The sequence below is a fragment of the Poromitra crassiceps genome (assembly GCF_964638095.1).
Source record: "Poromitra crassiceps genome assembly, chromosome: 25".
Taxonomy (NCBI): domain Eukaryota; kingdom Metazoa; phylum Chordata; class Actinopteri; order Beryciformes; family Melamphaidae; genus Poromitra; species Poromitra crassiceps.
In genome coordinates this window covers 15136311-15153810 of record NC_139649.1, presented here as the reverse complement: position 1 = coordinate 15153810, position 17500 = coordinate 15136311, and the positions used below count along the sequence as shown (strand labels likewise).

Here is a 17500-nt window from a genome sequence, read left to right as displayed (position 1 = left end):
ACAACAGTGGCCTCAGCAGTCCCAGTTAGCGGCGGTGATATTGTTGATCCCCATACGGACGACAAACAGCCCCGTCTAATGTTCCTCCCTGGCTGGGTTCCTGCCTGAACATTGTGTGTGTGTGTGTGTGTGTGTGTGTGTGAGAGAGAGAGATTGCTTTAAACTGTAAGCTAAGCTACTCTCTTTTCATGGAAAAGATCTCAAATTAATCAGCGGGCTTGTCCCTTCTTAAGGCTAAGATAAGAACAAAACATAAGAGGCTTTAGGGCCCATCTGACATCTACCTGCCCTCTCAAATGGCCAGGCAATCTTTGACACTTCTGCTACGCAAAAGCGGCGATACAAATAGCTATAGCTCACTGCAGCAAACCGCAGTCCTGTTGTGCTGTTTTACGTCAACGATAGCGTGATACGCGCCATAATGAATTGCTCGCTCACAACAAAGCGGACACCAATTCATTTGGCAGCTCGAAAGGCTCCATATTGGCTGATTTTACTTTTCATCTTTCCCATTTTCCTGCGGTCATTAACCACACACGTATCATCTTTGATTTGACTCGATGTGTCGGGAACGACGCGTTGGCACATCCGCCCGGGGAGTCCCGCATCCGGGCCTCGCTGCCGCCGTGACTTTAAGGGCCACCTCTCTCCGACTGTGATGATCAATTGGAGATTCTTTTATTTTGAGACAGTTATCATTTTCCCATTTCCCCCGCTTGATTGGAGCTTAAAAGCCAAAGCAGCTCAGATCGTGCTGGCGTAAATCTCCGGGTCCATTAATCCATCTCGTGTGTCCTCTCTCTCTCTCGCCCGCGCAAAACCGCCCCGTCGCGTCTGGGTTTATATGGGGAAATGAAATGGATGATATTCCAGGCGGCTCGCTGGCATCATAGATTGGATGTTAAAATAGGCGGCGTGCTTTGTGCGTCTGCTGCTGATTACTCTCATATTATGTGGCGTGTGTCTCTGTTGAGACAATTAGGTCAGAGGCAGCTAAAGTCCCATCGTTACCACATTACCTCAAAGAGCCTCTCTCTTCTTCACTGCCTCCTTATTGCTGCACCACAACCTCCAACACTCTCAGCAGCAGTCCTCGAGTCGGAGGATGAATTACTCTATATCTGAGGGGGAAATGAGTTCATTTAACAGCTGTGCCTGCGATATTCCCTGGGCATAATATTCAAATAAATGCCTGAATTGTCTGAAATAGATAGAAGAAGTTTAATTTCTTCATTATGCATTTTAACTCCTGCAGCTGTGTTACTTCCTGCATTTTAAACACAAAATGGGTGAATTTGGTGGGAAGTGAAAAAGGCGAATTCCATTATGAAAAATTGTCTACTTTCCAGTAGCATTTCTTTCTTTTCTGTTCTCTGTGGAAAAGAAAATCTGTTGTTTTACAATGGCTTCACATGAAGTGGCAGAAATAGTTTGAGGCTAAATAATGAAATTATATTGCTGATCTATCTCCTGGCCACGCCCAAAGTCTGGTGTGATTCATTCATGTGCTGTTTAAAAGGTTTTTGGTCCAAGAATTAAATATGACAATAAAATAAAATATAATATAATATAATATAATATAATGATATGACAGAAGCTCATCTTTGAGGAAACGGGGCACCATGAAGCATCACACTTACACAGTGATATATATTTTATTATTATTATTAATATTATTTGTTTTGAGTCACCTCATTTCCACCAGGCTCATCCAAAATCTTGTTTACTCCCATTGTTCTAAGGAGGATTTTTTTTGCATAATTAAAAGATATCCCATCTTCTTTTTAATTTGTATCTATATTATGTCTAATCCGCCTGACTTTAGTCATATCTTCCATCTTGGTCTCTTGATTTGTTTTTTGGTCGTTCTTAATTTGATCCCTGGCGATTCTTTCAATCTCCTTCTGCGCACTAATATCAACTCTCAAGATGATTGATGCCTTAATCCACGACATTAATCTCAAAACTGACTCTCATTCTTAAGAAAATGCAGCTCTGGGGGAGGTCAGTGGCACGGATTACAAAGATGTATTTTTTGCAGTCTGGTGACAGAACGTCCCTGTCCACTTTAAGTGCTTAAGTCCTTGTCCATGTTTTACCAAGTAACTGGAACTCAACAGCATTTGCAGTCTCATTTGAAGCTACAAAAACAAAGACAGGTGCTTTCCATGTTTGTCATTCACCTTTATTTGGATTTTCGTGTCCCGAGTGGGTTCTCCTAGAAGGCAGAAGCATGACGACTCCACCACTCACTTTACACAGAGGACAAAAAGACGTTGGGTGAATGGATACCTGGGACATGCAGTAGCCTACGTGCACACAGGGCAACATACGACTCTAAGAACACAGTATATAAAACAACAGTGACAGAGGGAGAGAGACAGGCAGACTTTACTTCCCCATTAGCCATTATAAAAATGAACAAATGAATGAATAAACTCTAATATTAAAATGCTATTTGAACTAAAATAGAATGTATAAATAAACAATACAATTAAATGTGAAAAGAAAACAGATCCATAAATATATAACTGAGATGAAACACTTGTGCTGGGGGTATGTAATGTGTTGCTAAAAACACCTAGGAAGTGAAAATGTCAAAGGGGTTTGGGGCTGGCTTACAACCTTACAACCTAAGTGAGACCATAGTGTGTATTTCAACTCGGAGATACCATTTGTGTTGTCGGGGGTGGATTTCCCTTCAGGCAGTTTGTAAAGGGCACACGCATCACCCTCACCCTCACTCTCTGACATGCATCACCCTCACCCTCACTCTCTGACATGCATCACCCTCACTCTCTGACACGCATCACCCTCACTCTCTGAGCATCACCCTCACCCTCACTCTCTGCACGCATCACCCTCACCCTCTGACACGCATCACCCTCACTCTCTGCACGCATCATCCTCACCCTCACTCTCTGACATGCATCACCATCACCCTCACTCTCTGCACGCATCACCCTCACTCTCTGACACGTAGCTAACGAATGGAGCTCTCCATGGTGCTGAATCTGTGTTGACTCATTTTGGCCATACATTTTTTGCCCATTTAGTTGGCCCTAATTACCTAGCTCAAAAATCTGCTTCGCTTAGGTCACCGGCAGGGGGCGCTCTTTACACTTCCTGAAAGATTCAGCGTGATCGCATTCTTATTATTGGATTCAAACACACAATATAATGTATGTATAGCTCGTTCCCTCGCTTTGTTTGATTTCTCATTTTGTTTGAGTGCAGAAGATACCATTCCTGCGTTTTGTTCATTGACTGTATATGATATGGACGACGCGTCACCGCTTCCTACCGCTATGCAAAAGTGAAAACAAAATATCTTGTTTCAGTGAGCGGCCATCTTGCTCGTGTGACGTCATTTGCAACCGGAGTCTGTGCAGTAGAGTCGGGCTGAGCCCCCTCAGCCATGCCACCGTCTGGCGGAGGTTTGAGAGTCGTTGTCAAAGCTGTCAATCAGCCCTTTTCATATTGTCCAATAGCTATTTAAGAACAATATCAGAAAAACTTGCAGTTGAACATACATCGGCATGATAAGAACGACCTAAAATGACAGAAACCATTTTTGGGGGAAATGTATTTGATGTGTACTTAAATATTTTAGTTTGGCTCATGTCTAACACAGAGGGGGTGAGATTTAAGACCTACTAGAAATCGTTTCTAGCTTGCCTCGTGCGCTCGTGCTGCTCAACTGCGCATGAGCAATTGTGCGCCGCACGTGGAGCCCTCCGCCTCATTATAGTAGTGAGATACTGCAGCCAGCCACCAGGGGGGCGATCGATATGTTTTGGCTTCACTTTTGAGGATCACCCTCTCTCCTGGAACCATCCTATACTGGCCTGGATCACTGGCATGCTTTAGCACTTCTTGGAGCAAACCAACATGAAAAAATACCAAAGAAAACTTGTGGAGGCAAAGCTATTTTAACGCTCCCATATAAAGACTCTTGACATGTTGGGTTGCACAACATTACATTACATTTTTCATTCCTTCAAAAGGGTTCACTGTGACATGCATTCATCTGCATTTAGTTTTTAGTTTGTTTTCTATGCTTGTCTCAAACACGCTCCTCTCCATAGTCCTCTCCTTGTGGCTGTTTTCGGGACGTCCCAGCCCATCGCAAACTACTCTGCTTGTGTATCACGTTCATATGGGGTCGACAAGGCATTCGTTTGTGCAAGGTACTGTAGTTAACAATATGATTGCTTTTGTTGATTCCATTTCAGGTTCATATATTGTATCTCAATATATACAATATATGATTGAACAAGGTCATATATTATAAGCCAAATATGAAGTACAGGTATTGGTATTTTCTACACACAAAATGCATTTCAGTCCACTCTACTTTGTCCCGTCTCATGCATCAGTTATTACAGAGAATGTGGAACTGCTGTGGGAATAAAAACAAAATAGCAAATGTTTGGGGAGAACGTACAAGTTCGATCATGTTTGGCCAATCAATTCTGTTGATTGGGCAAACATAAATGTGCCTGCGTGGAAAGGCTGCGTGGGTTCTCAGGCCGCAGACCGCTCACCCTCTGAAAAGCTTTTCTATTGGTCAGTTCCCAAATCGGGCCAGTGTCGCACGGCCCTTTGGTCTAGTGGTCATCCTCTTCGTCGCTGTCCTTCATGGAGATGCCTTGCATCCCTCCTTCCCTGACCGAGGCAGTGGCTTCTTCCAGAGTCAGCCGGTTTCTCACCGTCTCGTACATCTTACTGTTCAAAGTGGAGTCCAGCACCCCCTGCAGGCGAAAGTCACGGTACTTCTTCTAAAGGACAAAGAGATCAGAAACAACAGGTTTGGACAGAGTCGGAATGGAAGGAAGCATCGTGGTACAGGTGTTATGAGGAAGAAGATGCTGTTTTATTCTGACCTTTATACTGGTCAGATATGAACCATGAGTACCCCACTAACCCTTCTCACAAAACATCAACTTAGATGATTATAGAGTTGATACAGAAGAAGCAAGTTCACACATGTGTACGTTTTATTTGTTTGTGCTTCGTGTATTTGTATACAACCTCCAGCCAATAATATGCTTTTCTCTCAGCTAGCCGGCAAATTGCAAGTAAGATTCATTTTAGACTGTATTTAAACTGAACATTACTCTGCATCTACAGTATACAAAGACATATTATTTGTTAAAACTAATTTAAAATTATTACTTCTAAATTACATAATTGAACATTTTGTCTGAGGTGAAATATCTTAATCGTATTATAGAACTAAATCATCTTAGAGTCCTAAGATTAGCACTTTTCAAATAGTTTAATAGCAACAGCTTCAGGAAACATGTTGTTGGATACGACCATTAATTCATTCACTGGAAACATGGAAAACTCAAAGACACCATCTAAAGAGTAATAAGGCTGCGTTCACACATTGCATTTCCCCCCCAACTGAGATTAGCATTTCAATCAGTCTGTATGTTGATCAGGGTTCAGATCCGCTTTGAACACTAAATATGAAGAGTGTGAAGAGTGTGAAGATGAAGATCCACGAACACAGGTGAATATTTAGCTAGCAAGGCAGGACCATGCAAGGTGCTTCATTAGCTTACTTATTTTCCAGACTTGTGTTTTAACAATTTTAACAATTGGATACCATGTTAAAAGTGTTTTCTTCCTAAATGAGATATTTAAGCAAAATGACTCCTGGCATAAAAGTATGTCTCATTATGGGATCCTACCCTCTATAATATGGGAAGTCCCCCCCTTTTTAAACAATAGTTACATTTTCCTCCATCCTCACCTTGACAACCCTGATGAGGATCTTCAGCTGATAGAGGTGGAGCTGTAGGTCCATACGGTCAGTCAGCCATGTTCCTAGGAGGTTCATAGTGCTGGTGTACCATTGCTGCAACACACACACACACACACACACACACACACACACACACACACACACACACACACACACACACACACACACAGATTAATCATCATCGGATATCTCTACTAATTCAAGGTATACTGTATATCTGTCTGTCTGTTACTTCCTCGTTTGCCACGAGGCGCATGCGCTGTGTGCAGTCATCAGTACAGCGCATGCGCCTCATGGCAAACAAGGAAGTAACTTTGGTTACTTAGTTCGGTTACTCTTTTTTACTTTGAACTTACTTCGAAAATGACCGTTTCCCGTAACTTTGGATTGTTATTTCATTGCGTGGCGAGTACATGAGTCACAACATGTACATGTGAGTGTTTCGGGATAGGCAGCTGTTCCATATACTGCCATTGTAGTGATAATCTAGTAGCAGTGAGGGCTGTACCGCTCTTTGTAGGGCACGCACAGTGAAGATAAAGTCATCCACATTCTACATTTACTGCCGGCAATATGGCAAATAGGCCAATCTCCCAAAATGTTGGCCTACTGTATCCTTTTCAGTAGCCACGCTGTGGTGTCCCTCAGCATTCCATTCTAGAGACCCGTTACTATCAGTTACCGCCGTGTAACAGGCTTCAACCTTGACCTTTTCCATTGCTCTATTTAGACAAATCTGCTCCAAACACTAACCTCTATCCAAGGCACAGTGAACTCAGACTATACCTTCTCCAAACACCAACCTCTGCAAGCCAAGGCACAGTGAACTCAGCATATACAGTACCTTCTCCAAACACCAACCATTATCCAAGGCACAGTGAACTCAGCATATACAGTACCTTCTCCAAACACCAACCATTATCCAAGGCACAGTGAACTCAGACTATACATTCTCCAAACACCAACCTCTGCAAGCCAAGGCACAGTGAACTCAGACTATACATTCTCCAAACACCAACCTCTGCAAGCCAAGACACAGTGAACTCAGACTATACCTTCTCCAAACACTAACCTCTATCCAAGACACAGTGAACTCAGACTATACCTTCTCCAAACACTAACCTCTATCCAAGACACAGTGAACTCAGACTATACCTTCTCCAAACACTAACCTCTATCCAAGACACAGTGAACTCAGACTATACCTTCTCCAAACACCAACCTCTATCCAAGACACAGTGAACTCAGACTATACCTTCTCCAAACACCAACCTCTATCCAAGGCACAGTGAACTCAGACTATACCTTCTCCAAACACTAACCTCTATCCAAGACACAATGAACTCAGACTATACCTTCTCCAAACACCAACCTCTATCCAAGACACAGTGAACTCAGACTATACCTTCTCCAAACACCAACCTCTATCCAAGACACAGTGAACTCACACTATACCTTCTCCAAACACTAACCTCTATCCAAGACACAATGAACTCAGACTATACCTTCTCCAAACACCAACCTCTATCCAAGACACAGTGAACTCAGACTATACCTTCTCCAAACACTAACCTCTATCCAAGGCACAGTGAACTCAGACTATACCTTCTCCAAACACCAACCTCTATCCAAGGCACAGTTAACTCAGACTATACCTTCTCCAAACACCAACCTCTATCCAAGGCACAGTGAACTCAGACTATACCTTCTCCAAACACTAACCTCTATCCAAGGCACAGTGAACTCAGACTATACCTTCTCCAAACACTAACCTCTATCCAAGGCACAGTGAACTCAGACTATACCTTCTCCAAACACCAACCTCTATCCAAGGCACAGTGAACTCAGACTATACCTTCTCCAAACACTAACCTCTATCCAAGGCACAGTGAACTCAGACTATACCTTCTCCAAACACTAACCTCTATCCAAGGCACAGTTAACTCAGACTATACCTTCTCCAAACACCAACCTCTATCCAAGGCACAGTGAACTCAGACTATACCTTCTCCAAACACTAACCTCTATCCAAGGCACAGTGAACTCAGACTATACCTTCTCCAAACACTAACCTCTATCCAAGGCACAGTGAACTCAGACTATACCTTCTCCAAACACCAACCTCTATCCAAGGCACAGTTAACTCAGACTATACCTTCTCCAAACACCAACCTCTATCCAAGGCACAGTGAACTCAGACTATACCTTCTCCAAACACTAACCTCTATCCAAGGCACAGTGAACTCAGACTATACCTTCTCCAAACACCAACCTCTATCCAAGGCACAATGAACTCAGACTATACCTTCTCCAAACACTAACCTCTATCCAAGGCACAATGAACTCAGACTATACCTTCTCCAAACACCAACCTCTATCCAAGACACAGTGAACTCAGACTATACCTTCTCCAAACACTAACCTCTATCCAAGACACAGTGAACTCACACTATACCTTCTCCAAACACCAACCACTATCCAAGGCACAGTGAACTCAGACTATACCTTCTCCAAACACTAACCTCTATCCAAGGCACAGTGAACTCAGACTATACCTTCTCCAAACACTAACCTCTATCCAAGGCACAGTGAACTCACACTATACCTTCTCCAAACACTAACCTCTATCCAAGGCACAGTGATCTCAGACTATACCTTCTCCAAACACTAACCTCTATCCAAGACACAGTGAACTCACACTATACCTTCTCCAAACACCAACCTCTATCCAAGACACAATGAACTCAGACTATACCTTCTCCAAACACCAACCTCTATCCAAGACACAGTGAACTCAGACTATACCTTCTCCAAACACTAACCTCTATCCAAGACACAGTGAACTCAGACTATACCTTCTCCAAACACTAACCTCTATCCAAGGCACAGTGAACTCAGACTATACCTTCTCCAAACACTAACCTCTATCCAAGGCACAGTGAACTCACACTATACCTTCTCCAAACACTAACCTCTATCCAAGACACAGTGAACTCAGACTATACCTTCTCCAAACACTAACCTCTATCCAAGGCACAGTGATCTCAGACTATACCTTCTCCAAACACTAACCTCTATCCAAGACACAGTGAACTCACACTATACCTTCTCCAAACACCAACCTCTATCCAAGACACAATGAACTCAGACTATACCTTCTCCAAACACTAACCTCTATCCAAGACACAGTGAACTCACACTATACCTTCTCCAAACACTAACCTCTATCCAAGACACAATGAACTCACACTATACCTTCTCCAAACACTAACCTCTATCCAAGACACAGTGAACTCAGACTATACCTTCTCCAAACACTAACCTCTATCCAAGACACAGTGAACTCACACTATACCTTCTCCAAACACCAACCACTATCCAAGACACAATGAACTCAGACTATACCTTCTCCAAACACTAACCTCTATCCAAGGCACAGTGAACTCACACTATACCTTCTCCAAACACTAACCTCTATCCAAGGCACAGTGAACTCACACTATACCTTCTCCAAACACCAACCACTATCCAAGGCACAGTGAACTCAGACTATACCTTCTCCAAACACCAACCTCTATCCAAGGCACAGTGAACTCACACTATACCTTCTCCAAACACCAACCTCTATCCAAGGCACAGTGAACTCAGACTATACCTTCTCCAAACACCAACCTCTATCCAAGACACAGTGAACTCACACTATACCTTCTCCAAACACCAACCACTATCCAAGACACAGTGAACTCAGACTATACCTTCTCCAAACACTAACCTCTATCCAAGACACAGTGAACTCACACTATACCTTCTCCAAACACCAACCACTATCCAAGACACAGTGAACTCACACTATACCTTCTCCAAACACTAACCTCTATCCAAGACACAGTGAACTCACACTATACCTTCTCCAAACACCAACCACTATCCAAGACACAGTGAACTCACACTATACCTTCTCCAAACACCAACCACTATCCAAGACACAGTGAACTCACACTATACCTTCTCCAAACACTAACCTCTATCCAAGGCACAGTGAACTCAGACTATACCTTCTCCAAACACTAACCTCTATCCAAGGCACAGTGAACTCAGACTATACCTTCTCCAAACACTAACCTCTATCCAAGGCACAGTGAACTCAGACTATACCTTCTCCACAGCAGAAGCGGAGCTGAGAGGCTGCAGATGGTTCTCTGTGGGCCCGGTGCCGTTGCCAGAGTCTAATTGATGGGTAATGATGAGAGCAGGCTGATACTAATTGAAGCCGACTGACTTTCAACAGTCAGAGCAGAAAGGATGGGGGGGTGGTTGGGGCAGAGGGGGAAGAAGTGTGTGTGTGTGTGTGTGTGTGTGTGTGTGTGTGTGTGTGTGTGTGTGTGTGTGTGTGTGTGTGTGTCTAGGGAGGTCGGGGGATGAGATCCGTAATTTAAAAGTTGCACAAGCTAGACTTTGATATGATAAAACAATGTATTATCATAATGAGTAGATAAAAGCTCCAGTAGTAATGGCCTTGACAAGAATCCAATCACATTTATTGATAATAGCGACAAACGTGCGCGTGCAAATGGTAAATGGACTGCATTTATATAGCGCTTTTATCCAAAACGCTTTACAATGCCGACATTCACCCATTCATACTAGGGATATATATATATATATATATATATATACAGTATAGGGATGCACGATATATCGGCAATCATATCGGTATCGGCCGATGTTAGTCATTTTTTAACATATCGGTATCGGTCCGATGTTGCAATGTTGTTATCGGTTATCGGTATCAGCCAAATTCTTCACATTGAGATGAAATAATGCAGTAAATCTATGATTTATGGGCTTTTACAAATGTTTTTGAAATAGAGAAATGCATTACCTTTTCAAATTCAGTGTTTACATGTGTTTTTCAGTATGTACAACATTTTATTATCATAGAAATGTGTTTTTATACAGATAATATCGACATCGGTAAATATCGGTTATCGGCCATAACAGCAATGTTAATATCGGTTATCGGCATCGGCCTAAATTTTCATATCGGTGCATCCCTAATACAGTATATATACAGTATATATATATATATATATATATATATATATATATGCGGAGCGCGTCATCATTCAGAAACCACGCCCAAACGGGGGGAAACAAACCCCCTCCCCCCCAATCTAGGCGTTCTCCTATGTCGCGTGCATGGTCGTGTGTTGCGCACAAAGACCATATATACGGAAATTGAACACTCCAACTTACTTCCTTGACAGCTAGATCCACATTTTTCTTCTTGCCTTGTTTTGCTCACACACAGTACAAAAAAACTTTAATTGGCTATTTTTTTTTACATGTGCTGTCTGTGCAGCCTCACCACACAACATCTTTTAGCTATGTTTAATTCAAGGAAAATGACGCTGGTGTATGGGAGTGAATGGAGCGCTTTAGTTGGGTCACATAATTGGTTTGTTTCATAATTACATGACAGTATGATTGAATTTGTGCTCATTCAAAGATCGTGCCATGAAAGGCTCAAAACACTTAAAGTCGAACTGAACCTGTTCGACTTTAAGTGTCTGCTCTCTGCTCTTCAAGTCCCCGTGCATAATGAGTCCGTTTCAGACTGAAAACATAGTTTGTCTAAGATGACAGGTTGAGAGGTGGGTCATAGTATCATGTCGATGATTTTATTTGACAATTCTGGGGACTGGATTGGTCTTTGGCCAATCCTGGCGTGTTCCGCCTCTAAATCGAGTGGGATTCAGTGTGTTGTGGCGCTCCCCTCGGGAAGAGCCTTTTGACGGGAGGAGTGGAGCTCAGCGAGCCGCAGGCAGCCAGCTGCCTTCGTGTTGCCGAGCGGAGAGTGCAGCACGTCGGCCTGGAATCTCCGAAGTGCGACCCCTGACAACCAAGCTCTCGGATGCGCGCGCCATTATCGCTGCTGTAAATACGATATCCCTGGAATGCGCGTTTTAACAAGCCAGTTACATTTCTTTGCATTCTTCTTAGAGATTATAGTTTTTGTTTTTTATCCATGTTTCTAACAATTGGCCAAGTTAGTAGTTAGTTTATGTGATAGGAATTCTGCCAGATGACAGGCACTAGCCGCCATTTTCGACTTCATTTGGAAGAGAAAATGATCCAGAAATGAAGATTTGATTGACAGCTGCATGTCGTGATATTGGTTGAAATGGGGTAGAAATTTGATAGTACTAGGTGACGTCAGCAAACTGTACATTACTGTTATCAATGAAATCTTGAAAAATGAACTTTTGATGTGAAAAAGTGTGAAAAACTAAAGAAATTAGATTGTTGTGATTTGTTTTGCATACATTATTAAATAGGTGCACTGCATACCCAGGTATTTGAACTAAAAGAAAAGAAAAGTCATTCTTGGGTTCAGCTCGACTTTAAAACTGCTCAGTTATTTAACACATTCACTGCCAGACGTTTTTTTTTTACTGTAGTTAGCTTCTGCCAGAGGGTTTTTTTGAGGATTCTGGCTCATCTTTCAAGACCCGAGGATTCTTTTCTGCTAAGATTTTGTGAACACACAATATCTCAAAAGAACTAATAGAATGTGTGCTTTCTCTGTCTAAAAGAGTTAGTTTGTAGAGTTAGTAGTTATGTAAGCATTAGCAGTTGAATACAGCATGGTTTCAGCGTCAGAAAAATTATTCAGAGATAAACGGCTTTTTGTGAAATTCGATAGAACAGTCACTTTAACCATTAATTTTTGGCATCAGTAAGACGTCAGAGACGTCAGACATCTAAACAATAGTTTTGAACAGTAATTTCCTCCATAACAGCAGGAAACCCCCCTCTGCTTCCAACTCCTCCCTCCGTGGGCGTTCTTCTTGGCTGCAGCGGCCGTCACAAGCTTGTCACCAGTCTCACTGCTTTGCTGCTGCTGCTGCCTGTCTGCGCGGCCGCTGTTTGAGGAAGTCTGGATGGACTCGCTCGCTTCTTGGAGTTTTGGTTGAGAGAAGCTTTTGCGATTCTGGTCATATTTATGCTGCGTGTTTCAAAGTGTGTTCCACCTGTAATCTATTATGCAAATTTGCAATCCCGCATCGCCAGCAATCAGCGCGAAAACGAAAGCGTTTTCCCCCATCCATTTTCATGAGAATGGCTGCTTTTTGCTTGCCTTCCTCTAGTCAGGAGAGCACTGTCGCCACTTAGTGGCTCGGTGGAATGGGTTGTAAACGTTCGGTGGCTCCAATAATTATATAAGAGATGTAAAAGGGTTAGATGCACATCCCACGGTCAAATTTTTTATTTTATTTTTTTTGACGTATTAATACGTCATTGGCAGTCAACCGTTGGATTATTTTTGACGTATTAATACGTCATTGGCAGTGAACGTGTTAATTATAACGAAGATTTCTTTGTTTCCCTGTAAAAAAAAAGGCATAAAAAAACATCGTATCGGTCAAATTATTTTAAACATCGGTATCGGCCCAGAATTTTGCAATCGTGCATCTCTAATTCATACACCGGTGGCAGCAAGCTAGGGTGCTGGCACAGCCATCGGGGGGCAATGTGGAGTTCAGTGTCTTGCCCAAGGACACTTCGACAGGCAGACTGGAGGAAGGTGGAGATCGAACCACCGACCTCTTTTATCCAAAGCTATTAGTAGTGATTAGTGGACGAGCCGCTCTCCCTCCTTGGCCACAACCGCAAGTGCTAAACCACAAGAAGAAAAAGGCTGCAGGAGCAAACGTCTCAGCTGCATTCTAGCAACAGTTAGCTTCAGCTGCATGCTAGCAACAGTTAGCTTCAGCTGCATGCTAGCAACAGTTAGCTCTGGACTGGAGCTATGGAGATGAACATGGACAATATGGCTTTCACATTAACTTAATAATCTGCACCTACAGCAGCACTGAGTCATCAGAGCACTAAATCATTCCTCCACACCAAAACTGGCTCAGTGCTCAGTTGAAGACCACCAACTGCCCTAGAAAGGTGTGAGAAGACGAGAAGAGGGTTGAGAAGAGGAGAGGTCTGCACAGAGGGAAAGAGAAGATGTCTGAGGCGAGGCAGTGTGCAGGGTGAATCAGTGAGGAGACCTGGTGCCAGCAGCTTCCTATCTGTCGCTGTGTGCCTGTGAAGGCAGCAGGCCTGTGATCTCGCCCTCGAGCTGCAGCCCCCTGCAGAGAGGCCAGGCCCAGAGTGACTGATCCTCTCTCACTGGCTGCTCTCCCTCTTTCCCTCGCCTCCTCTTCCCCTCCTCTTCTTCTTTACACTTTGCAAGATGTCACAGCTCTCGTCTGCGGCCATTTTGCAGTGGCCATTTTGTGTCCTGCTGTGGGTTGACTTCATGTTACAGTATACAGAGCGGCTTTGTAGTTCCGTCACAAATCTCACAGCCACGGCTGGGTGGCGCTCTCTTGGAGCTCCGTTGGAAAATTGGCTATGTGCAAATAATGGCTAAATATACTGTATAAGAACTGGGTTTGAAAAAGATAATGTCTGAATTGAGTGCTACCCATTCAGTAATATTATAAGTAAAAATGAACAAAGATTTGTTTCCAAATTTAGGATAACTACCAGACTGACTTCCGCCAACAACAAACACACTGCCTGCTTCATGCATGAGATTACCGTAAGTGACTGTGAATTCAGTCTGAGCACAACACAATACATGGCTCTACGTTCTTCTCAAGCACTACCCGCCCGCGTTTAGTTCATTTTTACCTGCTGCCCGCACCCGTGAATTTATACAAGTATATTTTTTACTCGTTACGCAAACTTTTTGCAGGTAACCCGCGGGTACTCTCGGGTACCCGACCCTGGTGCAGGACTCTGATTTAAATAGAAGGTCTGGCTTTTGCTGGTTTTTGTTCCTTCCTATTAGTACTGTCAAACATAGGCTGCAGTATCACAATAATCCTCCATTGTTTGTCCTCAGTGTAACTGTAACAGGTGTTTGTCCTCAGTGTAACTGTAACAGGTGTTTGTCCTCAGTGTAACTGTAACAGGTGTTTGTCCTCAGTGTAACTGTAACAGGTGTTTGTCCTCAGTGTAACTGTAACAGGTGTTTGTCCTCAGTGTAACTGTAACAGGTGTTTGGCTCTGTTGGTAAAGTATCCAGGCTCGTCCTTTCTGAAGTTCCAAGTCATCAGAAACAAGCGGCATATTGTCCAATAGAAAGTTTGACTTACCTTTGTGCTGAACTGCAACAATGGTTGCCATGAAATGATTTACTTGACAGACGTCACGGGAGAGACAACATTAGTCATAACTAGGGATGTTCATTTTGAAAATTTTCCAAAATCGATAATCGGTGAATATTAACGATCAATTATCGATCATCGATTTTATTAATACTTAGAAAATTTTCAATATTTTAATTTTTTTTTTTTTTTTTTTTTTTTTTTTTACAAAATGAATGCCTATGGCAGAAAATACGAAAGACAACGTGTTCTCCTCAATGAACTCTTTATTTCAATGTGTCTCCTCTCCAACACTGCTGTCCCCGGCGCATGCCGGTGTGAATTTCCCATGTTTAAAACAGTTTTGTTGGCACAAAGGCCCGTGCCCAGCCAGAAAACTAGAGACTATATGAAGCTCCACCTCACGTTAGTCGGCTGTGCAATGGAGTGGGGCGAGGAGGAACGAATTCCACCCAAACCTAGTCCAAAAAAAAAAAAAAAAAAAACGTTTTTTCTTTTTTTTTTATAATTAAAAAATCGATCCAAATGCCACAGGATCGATTCCAATCCTTAACGATCGATTATCGATTTTCGATAATTGATGAACATCCCTAGTCATAACTAATAGACCATGCATCAAATCTGGGGTCTGTCCACCTTCTGTATTGTTTTGTCTTTTCAAATCGTGCTTGCAACATGCCTGTTGAGGCTACATTCATCTTCACATTGTTCTATCACGTCACATGACTTCATCTTTGTAGGCCTATGTCGTCACATGACTTCATCTTTGTAGGAAATGTCTAAATGAATCTTCCCTTTGTAAACTTGTAAGACCTTTGCTCACTTTACCAACTGTCACATCATGTGGCATCTTCATCCCAACTAGAAAGCCGGTTGTTTCGTTTGCCATCTCCTTATCCCTCTTCTTCTCCAAAAGGTGCTCTTCACACTATTTCTGGAGCAACCTCTTCTTCACCTTCTCCCACACGCGACCATCCAAGCTCTTCAAACCAACCCCCTCCACTCCAAAATGGCCGTATCCAAAAGCCAGAGTTTCATCTCAGCCCCGGACTAGGTGACAATCCTTCAGGGCAGAATGATGATGCGGTAGGAACCACACGTTAGCCTCATGCTAAAGTTGAAGCGGTAGGAACCACACGTTAGCCTCATGCTAAAGTTGAAGCGGTAGGAACCACACGTTAGCCTCATGCTAAAGTTGAAGCGGTAGGAACCACACGTTAGCCTCATGCTAAAGTTGAAGCGGTAGGAACCACACGTTAGCCTCATGCTAAAGTTGAAGCGGTAGGAACCACACGTTAGCCTCATGCTAAAGTTGAAGCGGTAGGAACCACACGTTAGCCTCATGCTAAAGTTGAAGCGGTAGGAACCACACGTTAGCCTCATGCTAAAGTTGAAGCGGTAGGAACCACACGTTAGCCTCATGCTAAAGTTGAAGCGGTAGGAACCACACGTTAACCTCATGCTAAAGTTGAAGCGGTACAGTAGGAACCACACGTTAGCCTCATGCTAAAGTTGAAGCGCCTCCTTGAAGCTTTGCCAAGCTTGTCAAATGAACAGTGATGGCTCCTCTCGCTTTGATCCTCTTGGCAGAAAGTAACAAAAGCAAATCAGCAGAACAGGCTCTCTTTTGGAGGCTGCGCGGGGATCAGCAGGGGGCGCTCTCTTTTGGAGGCTGTGTGGGGATCAGCAGGGGGCTAGCACTTGCTGACAGCCAAAACAAGCGTAACATGGCTCTGAATACATAATGCCATAACCCGACAGGGATGAAATCTGTGACATTCTAACGAGTTCCAGCTTCAATGGCTTCAACTGGGTTACATGTGTGTATGCGTTTGTGTGTATTTTGGGTGTGTGTGTGTTCATCATACCCCTAGTTACATGCTGATGAAGCCCTACCAGTACACAAGCGATATGCGCACACCCCTCAGCGCAACACATACATCTGCCGGTCCGTCCCCCTTGGAGTGAGACAGAGGAGACAGCTAGAGCGACCTCCTGCCCCCTTCTGACACCAACGCACCCCACCAGCAAATCAGCCTCCACCCCCCCCCACCAACCCCTCCCACCCACTGCCACGCACACAAACCTCGCCTCGAAGCTGGCGTTCACACCCGAGTCCTCGCATGTTCCAGGAAGCCATGGCACCTGGCAGGGGGGACCACCACCAGCAGGATTTGGTGGAAAAAGGGGGGGGGAGATCGACACACCTCTCCTTCTCCCCCCTCCCCATCCACCTACTCGCCTCTTTGCATATATTGCTTACAGTACAGCTTTTCTGGGTACATGCAGTGCAATGGAAAGGGCTACATGTAGCTCTGCAGTGCAAAGTAAAGAGCTACATGTAGCTCTGCAGTGCAAAGGAAAGGGCTACATGTAGCTCTGCAGTGCAAAGGAAAGGGCTACATGTAGCTCTGCAGTGCAATGGAAAGAGCTACATGTAGCTCTGCAGTGCAAAGTAAAGAGCTACATGTAGCTCTGCAGTGCAAAGTAAAGAGCTACATGTAGCTCTGCAGTGCAAAGGAAAGGGCTACATGTAGCTCTGCAGTGCAAAGGA

General features: G+C 43.6%; 1 protein-coding gene across 10 annotated transcripts in view; it reads right to left on the bottom strand.

Annotated features, from left to right (window-relative positions):
* Positions 1-4610: 4610 nt before the first annotated feature.
* The window catches only part of LOC310798074 (calcium-dependent secretion activator 1), a gene marked incomplete at both ends in the record, with an annotated part of 159682 nt that continues 146792 nt past the window's right edge, over positions 4611-17500 (bottom strand). For all 10 annotated transcript variants that reach the window (XM_083660564.1, XM_083660559.1, XM_083660561.1 and 7 more), the window contains 2 exons: positions 4611-4781; positions 5765-5869. In XM_083660564.1, coding sequence (XP_083516690.1) covers positions 4611-4781; positions 5765-5869 — 276 coding nt within the window. The remainder of the gene's footprint in view (positions 4782-5764; positions 5870-17500) is intronic.